We start from the raw sequence: 14,679 nt of genomic DNA on the forward strand, positions 1-14,679 counted from the left end.
TTGTCTCCATGTCAATTTTGACAAGGTCATAAAAGATTCATTTGCACACACACAAAACTCTACAGGCAGTCCTGTGAGTAAAAAACAAAATGCGAATGCAAACACAAGAGATATAAAAACTGGAGGTTCCGCTGCAGTATCATAACAAGCCGCTAGGGGGCCTATAGCTAATATCTAATCATATCGAGTTCTCTTAAATGCCTATGTATGGCAGCCACTCGTATAATCTTTATTCGTATTCAGACATATAGTACAGATACATAGTTCAGATACATAGTTCGGATACATAGTACAGATACAAATACAGATATTAAAAATGGAGTATGGTGATCGTGTCAATTCCTACATCGGAGTGAGAAGGGGTGGCACGGTAGCCTTCGCGTGGATTTGCTTAAGGTGGATAACAGGTTGCCGAATCTGAGACCCACACACTTTGGGCACATAAATGCCTACCCACGTCCTAAATATCAAGACAATCCACTTATGCATTCTTGAGTCATGTTGTTGACATAAGAACAGCCGGACAGAGTGCGTGACAGACACACATACCGGAAAGCTGCCGAAAACATAACATATAACCTTCTTGGCGAAGGTAGATATAAAACTCTTACTCGCCGTCCTAAATCCTGCCTCCTATACTGCAAGGCGACGTCAGTTAGTTGTCAATTCGCTTTAGATCGATGTTTTGGGAGGCTATTTACAATCGCCAACCTTAACCTTTGGTCAGTGTTTATCTGGGCCACGGGGCGTGTGATTTTAAACACAGTCAGTCACCTGCAGTACCAGTCAGCCTTGAAGGGGTTCGCCTTTTTACCGGAATACACCGGAATACACATAAAGAAGAGAGAAATCTACCGAAATACAGATTGTTTTTATGAGCAAAGATCGTAGAGTGCTATAGTTTGGTGTAATCCTTGGTGTAATATAACGAGTTATTCACATGTTTTATGTCTTCTAGAAACTACGATATGATTGAAAAACTATGTGAATTTGTGTACAAATGTTTCAAGAAGAGAGAAGAGACTCTGTAGATTTATATTGAATATAGAACAATGTTCCTTTTCTTTTACTTCATGTTATCTAATGCATTTCGCCCATGTTGGGTATGAATATGCAATAAAGTTCATTGTCATTGTCATTGTCAATGTGATATATATGTCACAGTAGAGATTGGAATCCAGTAGAGTCCGGAACTCTACTAGTAGAGATTGGAATTCCAATCTCTACTAGTAGAGACTGGAATTCCAATCTCTACTAGTAGAGTTCCGGATTCTACTAGTAGAGATTGGAATTCCAATCTCTACTAGTAGAGATTGGAATTGGGATCTGGATATTGGGATTCCATCAAAATGTTTTGGAGAATAGACTGAATCATTTTACACCTAAAATTGCAGCATAGCTAAGCCTACATTCACCATTACTATTTTAGGTGAATTATTTCATATTTTAGATATCTGATAACTTTGACATCAATTTTGGAACTGGCTCGGCAGGGGTGAATTAGCTCTTATATACGGAGTCACTAACGAACTGGAAAAACTGGTTGAGCATATTGAGTCACTAACCCATAATGGCCGTATGCAAATGTATCTGATTGACATATCAGTGGCATTTACAAATAGCCATTGACTAAGGTTGGACCGGACGGCAATCCGCATGGTTACAATGTGTCTTGACAGAAGGTTTATTAGATATCTAAAACATACAGTATTTAACCTAAAATAGTAATGGTGAATTTCTAAGGCTAAATTTTAGGTGTGAAAAGACTCAGTCCATTTTCCAAAACATTTGATGCAATCCGAATTTCTTCTATCAGAATTGGAGATTGTCCTGGTAGAATTCCAATCTCTACCAGTAGAATCTGGAATTCTCCTAGTAGAGATTGGAATCCCAATATTCAGATCCCAATTCCAATCTCTACTAGTAGAGATTAGAATTCCAATCTCAACTAGTAGAATCCGGAACTCTACTAGTAGAGATTGGAATTCCAGTCTCTACTAGTAGAGATTGGAATTCCAATCTCTACTAGTAGAGTTCCGGACTCTACTGGATTCCAATCTCTACTGTGACATATGTATAGCAATAGGAACAAGAAATCACTAGAAAATGCTGAGGTGCGTAAGCTATAAGAGGTGCCAAATCAACCACCAGAAATATGCTCAAGAAGGTGTCCCCTAAATTTGTTTCTGTGCCTAAACAAACCTTTTAAGTTTTTTCTTTGGAGTAATAAATTACCTTGCGATGAGTTAACCCCGACGTAATTTCAAGATGGCGGACCCTCTTCAAGCGGCCCTGGGCCAAATGTACATCTATATTTTGCCAAAATATGGCAACCTAAGATATTAACCTGTCAAAGCATACTATATATCGGTAGATTTCGGATATTTTTGTGTAGTTATCAGACCTAAACTATTCAAAACAAACACTGTAATATATAAAGCTGGTCATATAACATCGCGACGGACAGGGACCACCATCCCCGGTCGCCATGATCGCCTAACATTTCCCAGTGATTTCGTCTTTCCAGGGCCACATACATATTGTTTTACACCAGAATTTAGCAATCGACGATGTTTATTCATCAAAACATTCTGTATTTCGGTAGATTTCAGCCTTCCTTATGTGTATTCCGTTTTTTTCCGGTGTATTCCGGTAAAAAGGCGACCCATCTTGAAGTGTGTCCCAACATGGCGCGGCGTTGTATGAGGTTGGTGGAGTACGGGAAGCCCTTCGAGCTGACGAAGGAAGAGGTACCCACTGCACCCAAGGGCGGGGCTGTCGTCAAGGTACCGTAAGTTAGTGTCTTAAGAAACAGAACCTGGGACAAGTTACGTCGCTTGGTGTGTTGGAAAAAATCTAAGGACGAAAACGTTCACAGGTGCAACGCTTCTTTGACGAGAAAACACCGTGCTACTTAAAGTCTGTGTCACAAAGTCAGAAAGCAGCTCGTCCAACGAGTATTAAGAGCTCTAACATTATCGACAGCGATTCGATGGCCTGTGTCGTCTAAACCGCTGCACGGGATCGGCCACTATTCACAGGTCACTAGGCCCCAACCAAAATGTAACAGGGTAGATTTTCAGGCCAAATAATAAGATCGATTCTTTGACGATTTGCGACCTCCTGTCGAACTACAGATTAGGCCATAAGTCGTTGACAGCCGATCTGACGGCATCAAAAGCTTCGAGGGACAATTTTTATATGCTGCACGTTTACACATGTCGCCTCGGGCTTTCTACCATAACTTGTTAAATTGAACGTCAAAATTACTGAGCTTGTTTGTGTTTCACAGTTGAAGACATGGTCGACTGCTTCTGGACTGTCCTATGAAAAACACGGGTGGTTTTGAGAGTGGATCACTGAGTCACCCACACGAATTGTTGTTTATATCACAATCGCATCAGGGTATTTATTAACTTAGTAATTAAGTCGAGAAAACCTATCACACTCACAAACCTGGTCAAATGCCAGTTGTTTTTCATTCAAGGCACTTGTTAGGGGAGGGGCGTGACGAACTTTGCACTCTTACTATGTTCTGACTGTTTATACTGCACGAAGGCCACCGGGTGACATATTCTTCCGTCGGGTCAACAAAAAGGCACTGTCACACTGTTGACATCTACTCGCACGCAGGGTGAACCAAAGTTTAGATGGGATGGACGATAGAAGATGGCCGGGTGGGGGTGGAAAATCCTCCCCTTCACACCTGTGTGTATATACAAGTCTGCATGAGTTGCGTATCAACATGTTTTTGGTTTAGGTTAAGTTTGCAACCGATGAAGTGATTTCTTAGGTTCGATAACTTGGCTGCACAACGGTGGGTCAAAGTAGAAAACACTTTCTTCCCCTCAAACTTAACTTAATCCAAAAAATGTTAAAACGCAACTCACACGCACTTGGATATACGCAGGTATGATATGGCCCTAAGGCTGCCGGCTGTGATGTTTGGTGTGTTTTGGACTGTTTTGCTGCTTTTCTGACTTTTCTTGTCTTTTTTTATAATATCTTACCCTCTCCGATGTTGCCTCCCCAGACGGAGTATGCCGGAGTGTGTCACTCTGATGTCCACAGTCATGACGGAGACTTCCGCACGCTGGTACCGATGCAGACCGTTCTGGGTAAGCCTTTTTTTTTAAATTTTTTTAAAGATTTGTAAAAAAAAATTTGAAATTTTTGTTTGTTAGATTTTAAATTTTTTTCCAATTTTAATTTTTTTAAACTTTTAAAATCTTTTTAAAATTTTTAAAACCTTTAAAATTTTCAAAGATGTTTCAATTTTTTTAATTGCAACATAAAAAAAAACATAGTGATGTCGCACTCAAGCAAACACGCTTACTTAAGCTGCATCATTAAACACAAGAAAGAAAACACGTGACGAAGTATGAAATACTAACGGCAATAGCTTAAGTAACAGTGAAATGAAATGTCATCTATCATTCACATCCACGTAAATTATTTCTTTCGAGACGTCGCAAAAAAGGACCCCACTTCTTTTAAATTTTTGTATCTTTTTACGTGAATCATAGAGTTATAGAGTTATATATATATAGTTGGCAAATAAATTGTTTGTTGACAGCTTAATTGAAGAATCGATTCTGAAAATTCGTTTTGACATCATGGGCATCATCATATGTTTACAGGACATGAGATAGCCGGCACAGTGCACGACATCGGCCCAGGGGCAGACTTTAAGGTAAACGCCCTGAACTTGAGCATTTAAGTTCAATATTCTTTTGAAATTCTAGCTTTTATATGTTTTAGAAAGCCTTCCATATGATAACTGATTCAAAATTGCACGACTTATGTCTTCAAGCAGCGGAGTAACGTCCGAAATGTGGGTATTTATAAGTCTTTCATCAGACACGACATGTTTGTATTGCATATCCAGTAAACCGGCTCACGACGTAAAGCCCCCCTCTCACTGGACCCGCGGCACGCTGGTGGCGTCGCTGCAGCCGATCGAATTGCAAAAGCACTCATCGAATTTCATCGACAAAAAATAATGTTTTTAAGTTTTGGGTGTTTTGTTGTCTTTTTGGTTATACTTGTACGTTTTGAATGATATTCCCATTGTAAAGTCGAGGGTAACACAAATCCAGTTTAGGACGCAGCGACGCCGCCAGCGTGCCGCGGGTCCAGTGAGAGGGGGGCTTAAAACACCAGGTTTGCACTTTACAGTAAAAGTTGCATATCCGGACAGATCTATTTGATCCACTCACGCCGGGAATGACCCCTACTCTTTTCCATAAGTTTGGTGGCTTCTTCAATGTGCTCGATGTGTTGCTCTCCCCAAGCACGGTACCTCCATTTAACGTCTTCTCCAAGGGAGGTCCCTAACCGAAGCTAGCTACTCATTTTCAACTGAGTCGAGTGAGGAAATAAGTGTAAAATACTATTACCTTTCACAAGGGCACAACATCGGGGGTTGTCAGCGATTCGAACTCCGTACTTCCAGGTTTGGGGTCAGCAAACCCTAGCCAAAAGGCCACTGTGTCTAACAGTAATGTAATTAGATATACGTATGTTACATTTCAACCCCACAGCACCTGTTGGGGAGAGTACAAACAGTTCAATCAATGTTGCATCGTGTGGCGCAATCGGTAGGGTGTTTCGCCCACAACCAATAGGTCCCGGGTTCGAAACCACCGATATGCCCCGATGTTTTGCCCTTGGGAAAGGCACTTTACACGACTTTCGTCGCTTCACTCAGGTGTAAATGAGTACCTAGCTTCGGTTAGGGACGTCCCTCGGATATGACGTTAAATAGAGGTCCGGTGTTTGAGGAGAGCCACACCTCGAGCACTTATCGAAAAGAGTAGGGGTCCTTCCCGAAGTGAGTAGTTCAATACCTACAGTCCTATGGCCGCACATGGGTTCGCCCTTAGTAATAGCCTCTGGCTAGTTGAGCAACCCTGGCATGTATATGCTGAACCAATAAATAAATAAATAAATGTTGTTTGTGTAGGTAGGAGACAGAGTGGCCGTGTACTTTCACGGAGGATGTGGGGGGTGCAGCAGGTGTGAGGTGGGGGAGACTACGGCGTGCCTTAAGGACATCAAACACTGGACGGGAATAAACAAAGATGGCGGGTGAGGTCAATTTTGTAGTCTAGGTAAAGTAGAAGACGAAGTACATTTTATTGTAGACTGTCCTTTGTATGATAGCGATAGAATAATTCTTTTTAGTTATATGTGTTAAGGAATTAAATTCCCCTACTTCAGATACCTGAATAGTAGAGAGAAATTGATATTTCTTACGGCCTTCGATAAACCAACTCTAACTAATCACACAGCCTCCTAAATTTATACAATTACCAAGACGCGAGAGGAAGTCGAAAGTACTTGAGTATGCTAGACGTTTTTATACAGTAATACTCATGAATATGTATATATTTGTCAACATGTGACCTGTGCTTAGCCAAGTGGGGCAAACATATACAATAAAGGTCTTCACGTGGTATCTTCATTTGTATGTAATCAAACCAAAAAGTAACCTTAATACACCACTACAATCGAATGTATTGAAATTATTGCCTTTGATTAAAGCCTCATTAAAGTTGAACGTGGAAGCTTCGTTAACTTCGTACATACAATCCTACAGTCGCAAATGCTTTAAAAGATAATATAAAAATTAGCAACATTCATGTCAATCCAAAATGTGAAAAGAGAGGAATCAACTTAATCGTTGAAAGCAAAATGAAAATAAAATAAATTCTGACTTCGATCATCGCCACATAATGTATTTGGATGTGACGAAAGAAGAGACTTGTCAAAATTAGCCTCCTTCGCAGACTTCCTAGAACGGCGGCGTATATATTTGGGGGAGGGGGTGACGCAATTTCTTACACGGGCCAAGGTTCTCTAATGCCGGCAAGGGAGTTTCGCTGCCGAGGGAGTTATGTCGCTAAGAGACGACCTTGGCCCGTGTAAGAAATTGCGTCACCCGGCCCCCTCCTCCAAATATATAAGCCGCCGTTCTAGGAAGTCTGCGAAGGAGGCTATGTCAAAATGTGCATCCGATAGTTTCGTCAAAAAATGCCCTTTTCAGGTTCTCCGATTATGCCATCATTCCCGACGCCAAACTCTTGGTGAGGGTGCCTGACACGGTTGCCATGGATACGGCGTGCCTGCTTCCTTGCTCCGGGCTGACTGCCTACAACGCTGTCTGTAAGATGTTGCCGACGGTTCAGGACTTCGCCAAACATTCAGGTAACACTAACTGTTTAAAGAATATCATTCTGTACAAGGGTCATTTTCATCTTCAAACGTAACGCTTCACAAAGATTGCCAGAAAACAACGGTGAGACACATTTAGGATGGTTTAATGTACCCGAAGTAAAGACATTCAATTCAAGAAAACAAAGAAATAACAATGCAAGGGTAACGAAATATGCAAATATAAACAAGAAATGCCTTTCATAGTGTGAGCAAAAACTATGTTAGAACTACAAGCCCGATAGCCAACTTTTCTTTAACACCTGGCCGTAGTGTCTTTCATTGTTTAACTTTTTTGTTCAAGCCCAATATGTTTTGATGAACACAATTTAAGATGATGCCTACAGTTTTTGTGTGAGTGTGCATAGTATTACATAAATTTACCTGATTGAGATCTTCGGCCATGCAAGCATATAAAGCTATCACCACAAGATACTAGTATCCATTTCAAAAGTTATATTTGTAATGGGAGAAGGTAGCTGGTTTACAAAGTTTGCCAAAAACAATGACCTGAATGCTACCTAAAGCCCCTGTCACACTTGTGCGTATAGACAAGCCCGCATGAGTTGCGTATTAAAATGTTTTTGGTCTAGATTAAGTTTGCAGCCGAAGAAGTCATTTCTTTGGTTCGATAACTAAGCTGCACAACGGTGGGTCAAAGTAGAAAACAACTTCTTCCCAGGCCCAGCAAACTTTGCATAAACATAAAGATGCTCATGCGCATCTCATACGCAATTGAATATGCACACAAGTGTGACAGGGCCCTTACCCAGCTATTGCCGCACATCCGTCAGAGAACGTTATCGGTGACTATCACGATGTGTCGTGAGTTTACATAACCCAGTGCCAAGCTGTACATATTTATAGCCACACACGCCGCCCTTTGGTGTTTCAAAGGTTGCGTTCGTTAATGATTGTCTCTCTTTGCACCCGTGCTGCAGCGGACTGTGCAGTACTGTTGGTGGGCGCTGGGGGGCTCGGCCTGTGGGGTATCCAGTTTGCCAAACAGCTACTTCCTGCAGGAGTTCGCGTCATCAGCGCTGACGTGGACGTACGTATCGGTCTACATCTATATCTATCTCGTACTGAACAAACCCTTCTGCTAGTGAACCGCATTCTATTGGATGCAGTGCGCGGCTAAGTGCGACCGATAGAATTGAACGAAGAATTGGTACTAATATAAGACACGGTGGCGCAAGCGGTAACGCGAGCCCACTGCTTCGCCATTTGGATCAAATTCCTCGGATCCTAGGGCCCGTGTTCGATCCTAGGGGTCAACTCGAGCTCGGACATGTTATAAGGGATTGCACTCGTCATTTCGGATGGTGACGTAAAGCGAGCGGTCCCGTGTATGAGCTAGGGAGCTTCGGGCGTAAGCCTCAAGCGTCAAACCTCTGCACGTAAAATAACCCAACACACTTATCGAGAAGAGTAGGGGTCACCCGGTGTGCTTGGCCAAAAACGCGAGGCGTGGCGAAGCCGATCGCGAATTGCATTACCACTAGCTACTTGAAAAAGCATTATGCTTCACCTCAATTGAGGATGACTGCTTTACTTTTTATAAGTAAAAGTGCATACACAAAACTAGCAAATTTTGTGCATGACCACACTAACTGAGTCCAAGTTTCATCTAGGGTTTGGGAGGATCTCTATGCTGGGCCAACTCCCCCTTGAGAAATTGTCTGCTGATAATATTGTCACTATATGTATAAGTCGAGTGTTGTATATAATGCCATAGAAACCAATTGGGCACGAAAATGCTTTTTCAATCTCTCAGCAAAATTAAAGCCGAGATGAAAATGCAGTTGAGGTACATTTATTCCAATATATAACCCATTCAGGATTGTTTCGCGTTGTTTCAAGTTGATTTTCGTTGAGTAGCTTCTTACAATCGTCGTCGGAAATATAGCAACCTTTTCCTTATCTTGCAGAACGAAAAGCTGGCTGCAGCCAAAGAAGCCGGGTGTGACGAGGTTCTTTTGTGGGGCAAGGATGGTAAGTCGCAACTTGCATTTTGTGAAAGGATGTCATAATTGATAGACGCTAGATACGGAGCACTGGGAGGACCTTGCAAGTGGCCGTTCCAGATGGTGATACACATTGTCCGGGCAGTTCAAACCAGAAGAAGCTAGACTGATTCGCAGCGCAGAAGAAAAGCGGATCCGCAGAAAAGAGCTTTGCAACAGAACTGAGTCAGCTTACAGATAGATATGACCTATGTGGCAGAGACTTTCATTCTCGTATAAACTATATGACTGTTTAGTCATAGCCGATACTGTAGTGCGGATGTGAATTAGGATTTTACCATGGTCAATAATGACCGAAGGAGGCTATATATATGTACAGCAATGATGGCCATGGATTGTCGGGAGTCTGTGCTGTAGCTGCGTACATATTTTTATAGTTCTACTTCTGTGGTCAATTGATGAACCTGTGTGTATCTCAGTAAAGTCTGATCGGTTAGAAATGCATTTATCGTCTTCTTTGTACCTAGTTGATGACGACACCGCCGTGGCTGCAGCCAAGAAAGCCTGCGGGAGCCTCGGAGCTGTTGTGGCGGCCATTGACTTCGTCAACGTGCCTGCTACATTTGAGCGTATAGAGAAGATTCTAGCTACGGTTGGTATCTTTTTTATTGAGTGCTTTTTTTTTCTATTGTTATATCGGCGCTATGTAGCGTCGATATATAGTCAAACCTGCCTAAGGAGACCACTGATTATGAGGGGATCAATAAGACCTGGTCTATGTGGAGAGGCGGTCGCAATAGACAGGATTCCTAATACATGTGCCAATGGGGTAAATTATCCAAGGTACCAGCAAAAAGTAGTCAATTATTGTACATTGTTAAAAAGACTTCCATTAGTGAAGTACAAACAAGTGAACTTCACTATTCCTCCTAGAGTCATTACACATAACATACACATCACAGTAGAACTTGTGAAATACACATAACATTACATACTATGTACATATTTACATATATCAATTTCAATTTGCTACCAGTTTTGTATAGACCTGTTTGTGTCCGTTTTCAATCTGTCTTTGATGAGTATCTTATAAGGATGGTACACATGATCTGATGTGATGTGGTAGAGTATTGTACGATTATGTGCACCGGTACAGGAAAGACTTTGTTGCAGATGACGTTCTTGGTTTGGGCAGTATGAAATTATTCCGTTTTGCAGAATTTACTGTGCAGTGTTGATGGTTCACACTTTGACCAGGTGGTCATTATGCCATGACGAAGTAGTCTCATGTACATGTTTGACTGTACATAGTTTTGATCATAACGTTTTTCTTTCACATACAGTCACATCTGCCTCTGTCTCATACCAATGTTCTCCCATGTCGCATACCAATGTTTTCCCATGTCCAGGGCGGCATGCACGTGTTGGTGGGTTTGTTGGGAGTCGGTGCTTCTGGTTCCGTGCCGCTGATGATGTACGTGCTGGGTCGCCATCAGATGGGTTCTGTGCTCATGGGGTCGCTTCCGCAGCTGAAGGACCTCATGGCCCTTATGGCACAGGGGAAGGTGCGTACATGTTGTACTCCCCAAGTCCTGTAGAGGTAGCAGAACACAGTTTTAATCCGCGACCCTCGGGGTCTATGACGCGGGTACAGAAAGTAGTGCAGCCCAAACTCTTGAAGACTGGGTAGAAAGCTGCATGTGAGAGGCATCCATGTGTAAATTGTGCTGTGTGGTGTAGAAATATGTCGGCTTTTAGACTGTAGGATTTGGATAGTGGGCCTTTTCCGCTTTGTGTATAAATGCGCCATCTTGTGCAACCGCCTCACGGGGTCAGGCGGCTGCAGTTCAGTGACCTCTCGCAGAGCGCTGTTTCAAAGTGGGCGTGAGGAGCCGATACGTCGACAGAATTTTTTTTTTTTTTTTAGTTATTTGTAGGTTGTTCCTTAAACTCAAAAATGTTCGTTTTTCATATATCTCAAGTGCACTGCGCTATAATTTTTACCGTGTCGAAGCTAGTCACCTTGGGGGCCTTAACTATAGAAATCCCCATAGGGTGGAAACTGTGTTCTGCTACCTAGACCTCTTTCCAGCTACGGCGGCCATTTTTGAATTTCCCGGGGTCAGTACGGGGTTATACACCAAAACGAGGCAGTAGCTGACTCATCCTACTATAAGCCTCTATTGCCATATATAGGTATAGCATCTTCGGTGGTACATTTCGCCCCTCTAAGATGAAATACTGTAATATATGTACCTTTCATGTGCAGAAAATATTAATGTAGACATTTGGACACGTGTGTGGTCGTCGACATGCACTGTATGAGTGATTGGCATTATGAATACAACTTTAAAATTTGAGACCTTGCGTTTTCCCTCAGGTCAAGCCACCACCCATTTCCCATCATCCTCTGGATAACGTCTATGACGTCCTGCAGGATCTGAAGGCTGGGAAGGTCAAAGGTCGTGCTGTTGTGAAGCTGTGAATGATGGGAGTTCACGGACGTCAGACGGGACCAAGGCTGTACTCACCACCACCAACTGAACGTTCCGTCAGAAAACTCTTTTCAACAAATAAATTTCTGTATCAAAGTCTGCCTGAACGTTTTCTAAACCGACACTAATGGTGCCAAGTTATAATACTCGGAATTTGATATTCGGCAAAGCAGATGCTTCGTTTGAATAAAGAATAGCCGTGAAGGGACTGTACATGTATGAATATTTGCTTTCATATTGTATTCTGAATAAGAAGGACATAGAACTAATTGAAAATCAGATCACGGAAAAAATCCCTTTTAGGAACAAAACCTTCTATTGTTAAGAACAAAATAGTTTACAATTACAAACCAACAACATCGCCTGTTTCTTTATAAGTTACCATCAGGTTTGTGAATATCAAATTCGAGTGCACCTGCTAGCCGAGTCCAGGTCCATTTAGTACCTACAATGTTAACGTTGCTGATAAGTTTATCGGATATTTTACAAGTCCCTGGCCTTAGATCACACTAAATGTTGTCTGCGCCAGTGTAACACTTTTCTTCAAAGCACATGGATAGATGCTGATAGAACTATATTAGCACAACAAAAGTGCAGTGGTTTTACACTACAATTACGAGATAACATAGCACTGCTTACTCTGGTAAGTGCCAACCTGAATACTACTGTGGCTTGCTTCCTTATTCTGTATGCACATTGTTGTGCTGCTGAGTCATAACAACATAGACATCATAAGATAGGATAAAAAGATAGATAGGATAAAATAGATTGAAGTAAAACTGTCCTTCTATGAAAGTCAAGGCCAAAATTATCTCAAAGCAATCACAAGATCGATCCACGCCATTTTACCCCTCCCTATGCAACACTAAGCCTTACTTAGCTTCCCTATCTCCGCGAGAGTTTTTACAACGTTTCAGAGCTTCCAGTGTCTCATTAAAATGTTCCTGTTCTAGCTGTTTCCCTCTGCGCACGATGGACCCACCCCGTCCTTGCTGCCAGTCTTCCATCAGCGCGCGTCCCTTCTCCTTCAGGCTGGCGCTGCTCCGGTTCAGGACGTTGTCGATCTCGAACTGTTTCAGTCCCAGCTCTTTGCCGAAACGGCGGAGGGCTCGCTGCCGATCTTCGCTTAGCAAGTCCTCGGCTAGACCTGAAAATGAATGAACAAATTGACGAAAGACCTTTATTGTACATTCATGCACTGACGCAAACGTTTTGACCTAGCTGAAAAGAGCTACGAATTCATTGGGCGTTGTAATGTAAGCTGTCAAGAATTCCTGCTTCACTCATACATACAATTGATGACAATGTCGTCAATAGCAAAGTCGGTGTCTGTAATACCTAGGATAGAGACCTTCATAAATATGTACGATTAATATACATTTATTGTAACGATTGTAGTCTTGCAATGACGTTTCCTCAAAAAAACTATTTTCCGGACTGGAGAAATCTTTTCAAGACCATGAAAATGGCAACATTTGTACGATTTGTAAGGTGATCCCAAATCCATGATTTGAACATATCATACAGCTTACGGAAAGCCAAACTCTTGCTTACCAGCAGAAAACTCCTGGCACCACATCTGCCGCAGTGAAGCCATGTGTTCTTTCAGACCAGCTTTTGTCATAGCGGGAGACCGAGTTTGCTGTTCACACTTGTCAATAGGCTCGTCTGTTTCTTCATCAGTTGGTTTGGAGTCACCCTGACTGTTTTCTTTTGTGAATTTTATGCAAATTCTAACAAATACGCCAAAACTTTGAATGAAAAACTCAAGAAAATATTTCAACGTAACTCCTACATTCGGAATATGTCCATTATTCCATCCTCTCAAAATAAAGGCAGCGATTTTGGAATGGGCGATTTCAGGGTCATATGATTGTATCAGTTCTTCCAAATACACAATGAGCTCAAAGATGTGTTCAAGAATTTGTAGGATGATGCCCGGTTCCATCACTTGGTTCTCTGTGTTGCGACCATCTGCCAACGTTTCGAAAAAAGGGAATAGAAGTTTGCAGACAACGTTTCCAAATCGAAAACCAAGCGAAACGCTTAGACTTTCCCACTTATTTGATCCGGAGGAAAAGCGTTTTCCACCCTTTCCAATAATCTGTGAAGCCTTGTTTTTTCCTTCTCTGAAATCGTCCATAGAATGTGCCTTAAGATGTGCCTTGTTTTCTCCTTCTCTGAAATCGTCCATTGAATGTACCTTAAAAGGTACCTTGTTTTTTCCTTCTATGAAATCGTCCATAGAATGTGCCTTAAAAGGTACCTTGTTTTCTCCTTCTATGAAATCGTCCATAGAATGTGCCTTAAAATGTGTCTTGTTTTGTCCTTCTAGGAAGTCGTCCATAGAATGTGCCTTAAAAAGTTGCAAGAGGTCTAGAGCAGAAAGATGTATGTTGTATATTGCCTTCTTCCCTGAATTCACCACTTTTTTAAAGTAAAACAGCACAGTTAATGCCGTTTTAGGATAGACATTTACTAGGATAGATATGATTTTCAACAGATCATTTTGGTCCATTCTAAAAATCAGACTGACTAAGCATAGTAGTTTTTGAAAGCTACAATGAGTTATTTGTTCAAAGAAACTGGGTCTAGTCTCGATTTTCTTTCCTTTTCCATTTTCATCGATGATGTCTGAGATGCTAGAATACTTCTTTTCGTCGCCCGTCATGTTGTTTTGCGTGTTTCATTCACAACCTGCAAAATATAACATGCCGTTTTAATGATAGGTATAGCATTCGGCTGATATATACGTATAAGGTATAAATGATACTATACAGGCACTTGGTGTTTAGTACATATCAGAAACAGGCTTCCACCAATGGCTAACAAGCTGAGATACCCGCACACCCAACTTCTAAAGTCACACTTGTGCGTATATACAACTTGATGTCCACATGAGTTGCGTATGAACATGTTTTTGGTTTAGGTTAAGTTTGCAGCCGAGTAAGTGATTTCTTTGGTTTGGTGACATGGCTGCACAACGGTGGGTCAAAATAGAA

At 41.8% G+C, this 14,679-nt stretch overlaps 2 protein-coding genes across 2 annotated transcripts; one reads left to right on the forward strand and one right to left on the reverse strand.

The window, feature by feature from the left end:
• The first annotated feature begins 2,649 nt into the window (after nucleotides 1–2,649).
• On the forward strand, nucleotides 2,650–11,773 carry LOC136429488 (alcohol dehydrogenase-like). The gene is made up of 10 exons (XM_066419319.1): nucleotides 2,650–2,786; nucleotides 4,034–4,118; nucleotides 4,641–4,693; nucleotides 5,966–6,090; nucleotides 7,049–7,209; nucleotides 8,157–8,266; nucleotides 9,147–9,210; nucleotides 9,710–9,834; nucleotides 10,592–10,747; nucleotides 11,563–11,773. Exons 1-10 carry the CDS (start codon nucleotides 2,688–2,690, stop codon nucleotides 11,665–11,667), a joined length of 1,083 nt encoding a protein of 360 aa, XP_066275416.1. The 5' UTR covers nucleotides 2,650–2,687; the 3' UTR covers nucleotides 11,668–11,773.
• Nucleotides 11,774–11,888: 115 nt separating this feature from the next.
• LOC136431253 (uncharacterized) lies at nucleotides 11,889–14,641 on the reverse strand. The gene is made up of 2 exons (XM_066422578.1): nucleotides 13,232–14,641; nucleotides 11,889–12,824 (listed from the first exon to the last, which is right to left on the reverse strand). Exons 1-2 carry the CDS (start codon nucleotides 14,346–14,348, stop codon nucleotides 12,550–12,552), a joined length of 1,392 nt encoding a protein of 463 aa, XP_066278675.1. The 5' UTR covers nucleotides 14,349–14,641; the 3' UTR covers nucleotides 11,889–12,549.
• Between the last annotated feature and the right edge of the window lie 38 nt (nucleotides 14,642–14,679).

The sequence above is a fragment of the Branchiostoma lanceolatum genome, chromosome 3 (genome assembly GCF_035083965.1).
Source record: "Branchiostoma lanceolatum isolate klBraLanc5 chromosome 3, klBraLanc5.hap2, whole genome shotgun sequence".
In the NCBI taxonomy this organism is placed as follows: domain Eukaryota; kingdom Metazoa; phylum Chordata; class Leptocardii; order Amphioxiformes; family Branchiostomatidae; genus Branchiostoma; species Branchiostoma lanceolatum.

Coding starts and splice junctions, on each gene's coding strand:
- LOC136429488 (XM_066419319.1), top strand. CDS start 2,688: ATGGCGCGGCGTTGTATGAGGTTGGTGGAGTACGGGAAGCCCTTCGAG. Junction 9,835..10,591: donor TAGAGAAGATTCTAGCTACG/GTTGGTATCTTT, acceptor TCCCATGTCCAG/GGCGGCATGCACGTGTTGGT. Junction 10,748..11,562: donor CCCTTATGGCACAGGGGAAG/GTGCGTACATGT, acceptor GTTTTCCCTCAG/GTCAAGCCACCACCCATTTC.
- LOC136431253 (XM_066422578.1), bottom strand. CDS start 14,348: ATGACGGGCGACGAAAAGAAGTATTCTAGCATCTCAGACATCATCGAT. Junction 12,825..13,231: donor GTGCCAGGAGTTTTCTGCTG/GTAAGCAAGAGT, acceptor ATTCATTTTCAG/GTCTAGCCGAGGACTTGCTA.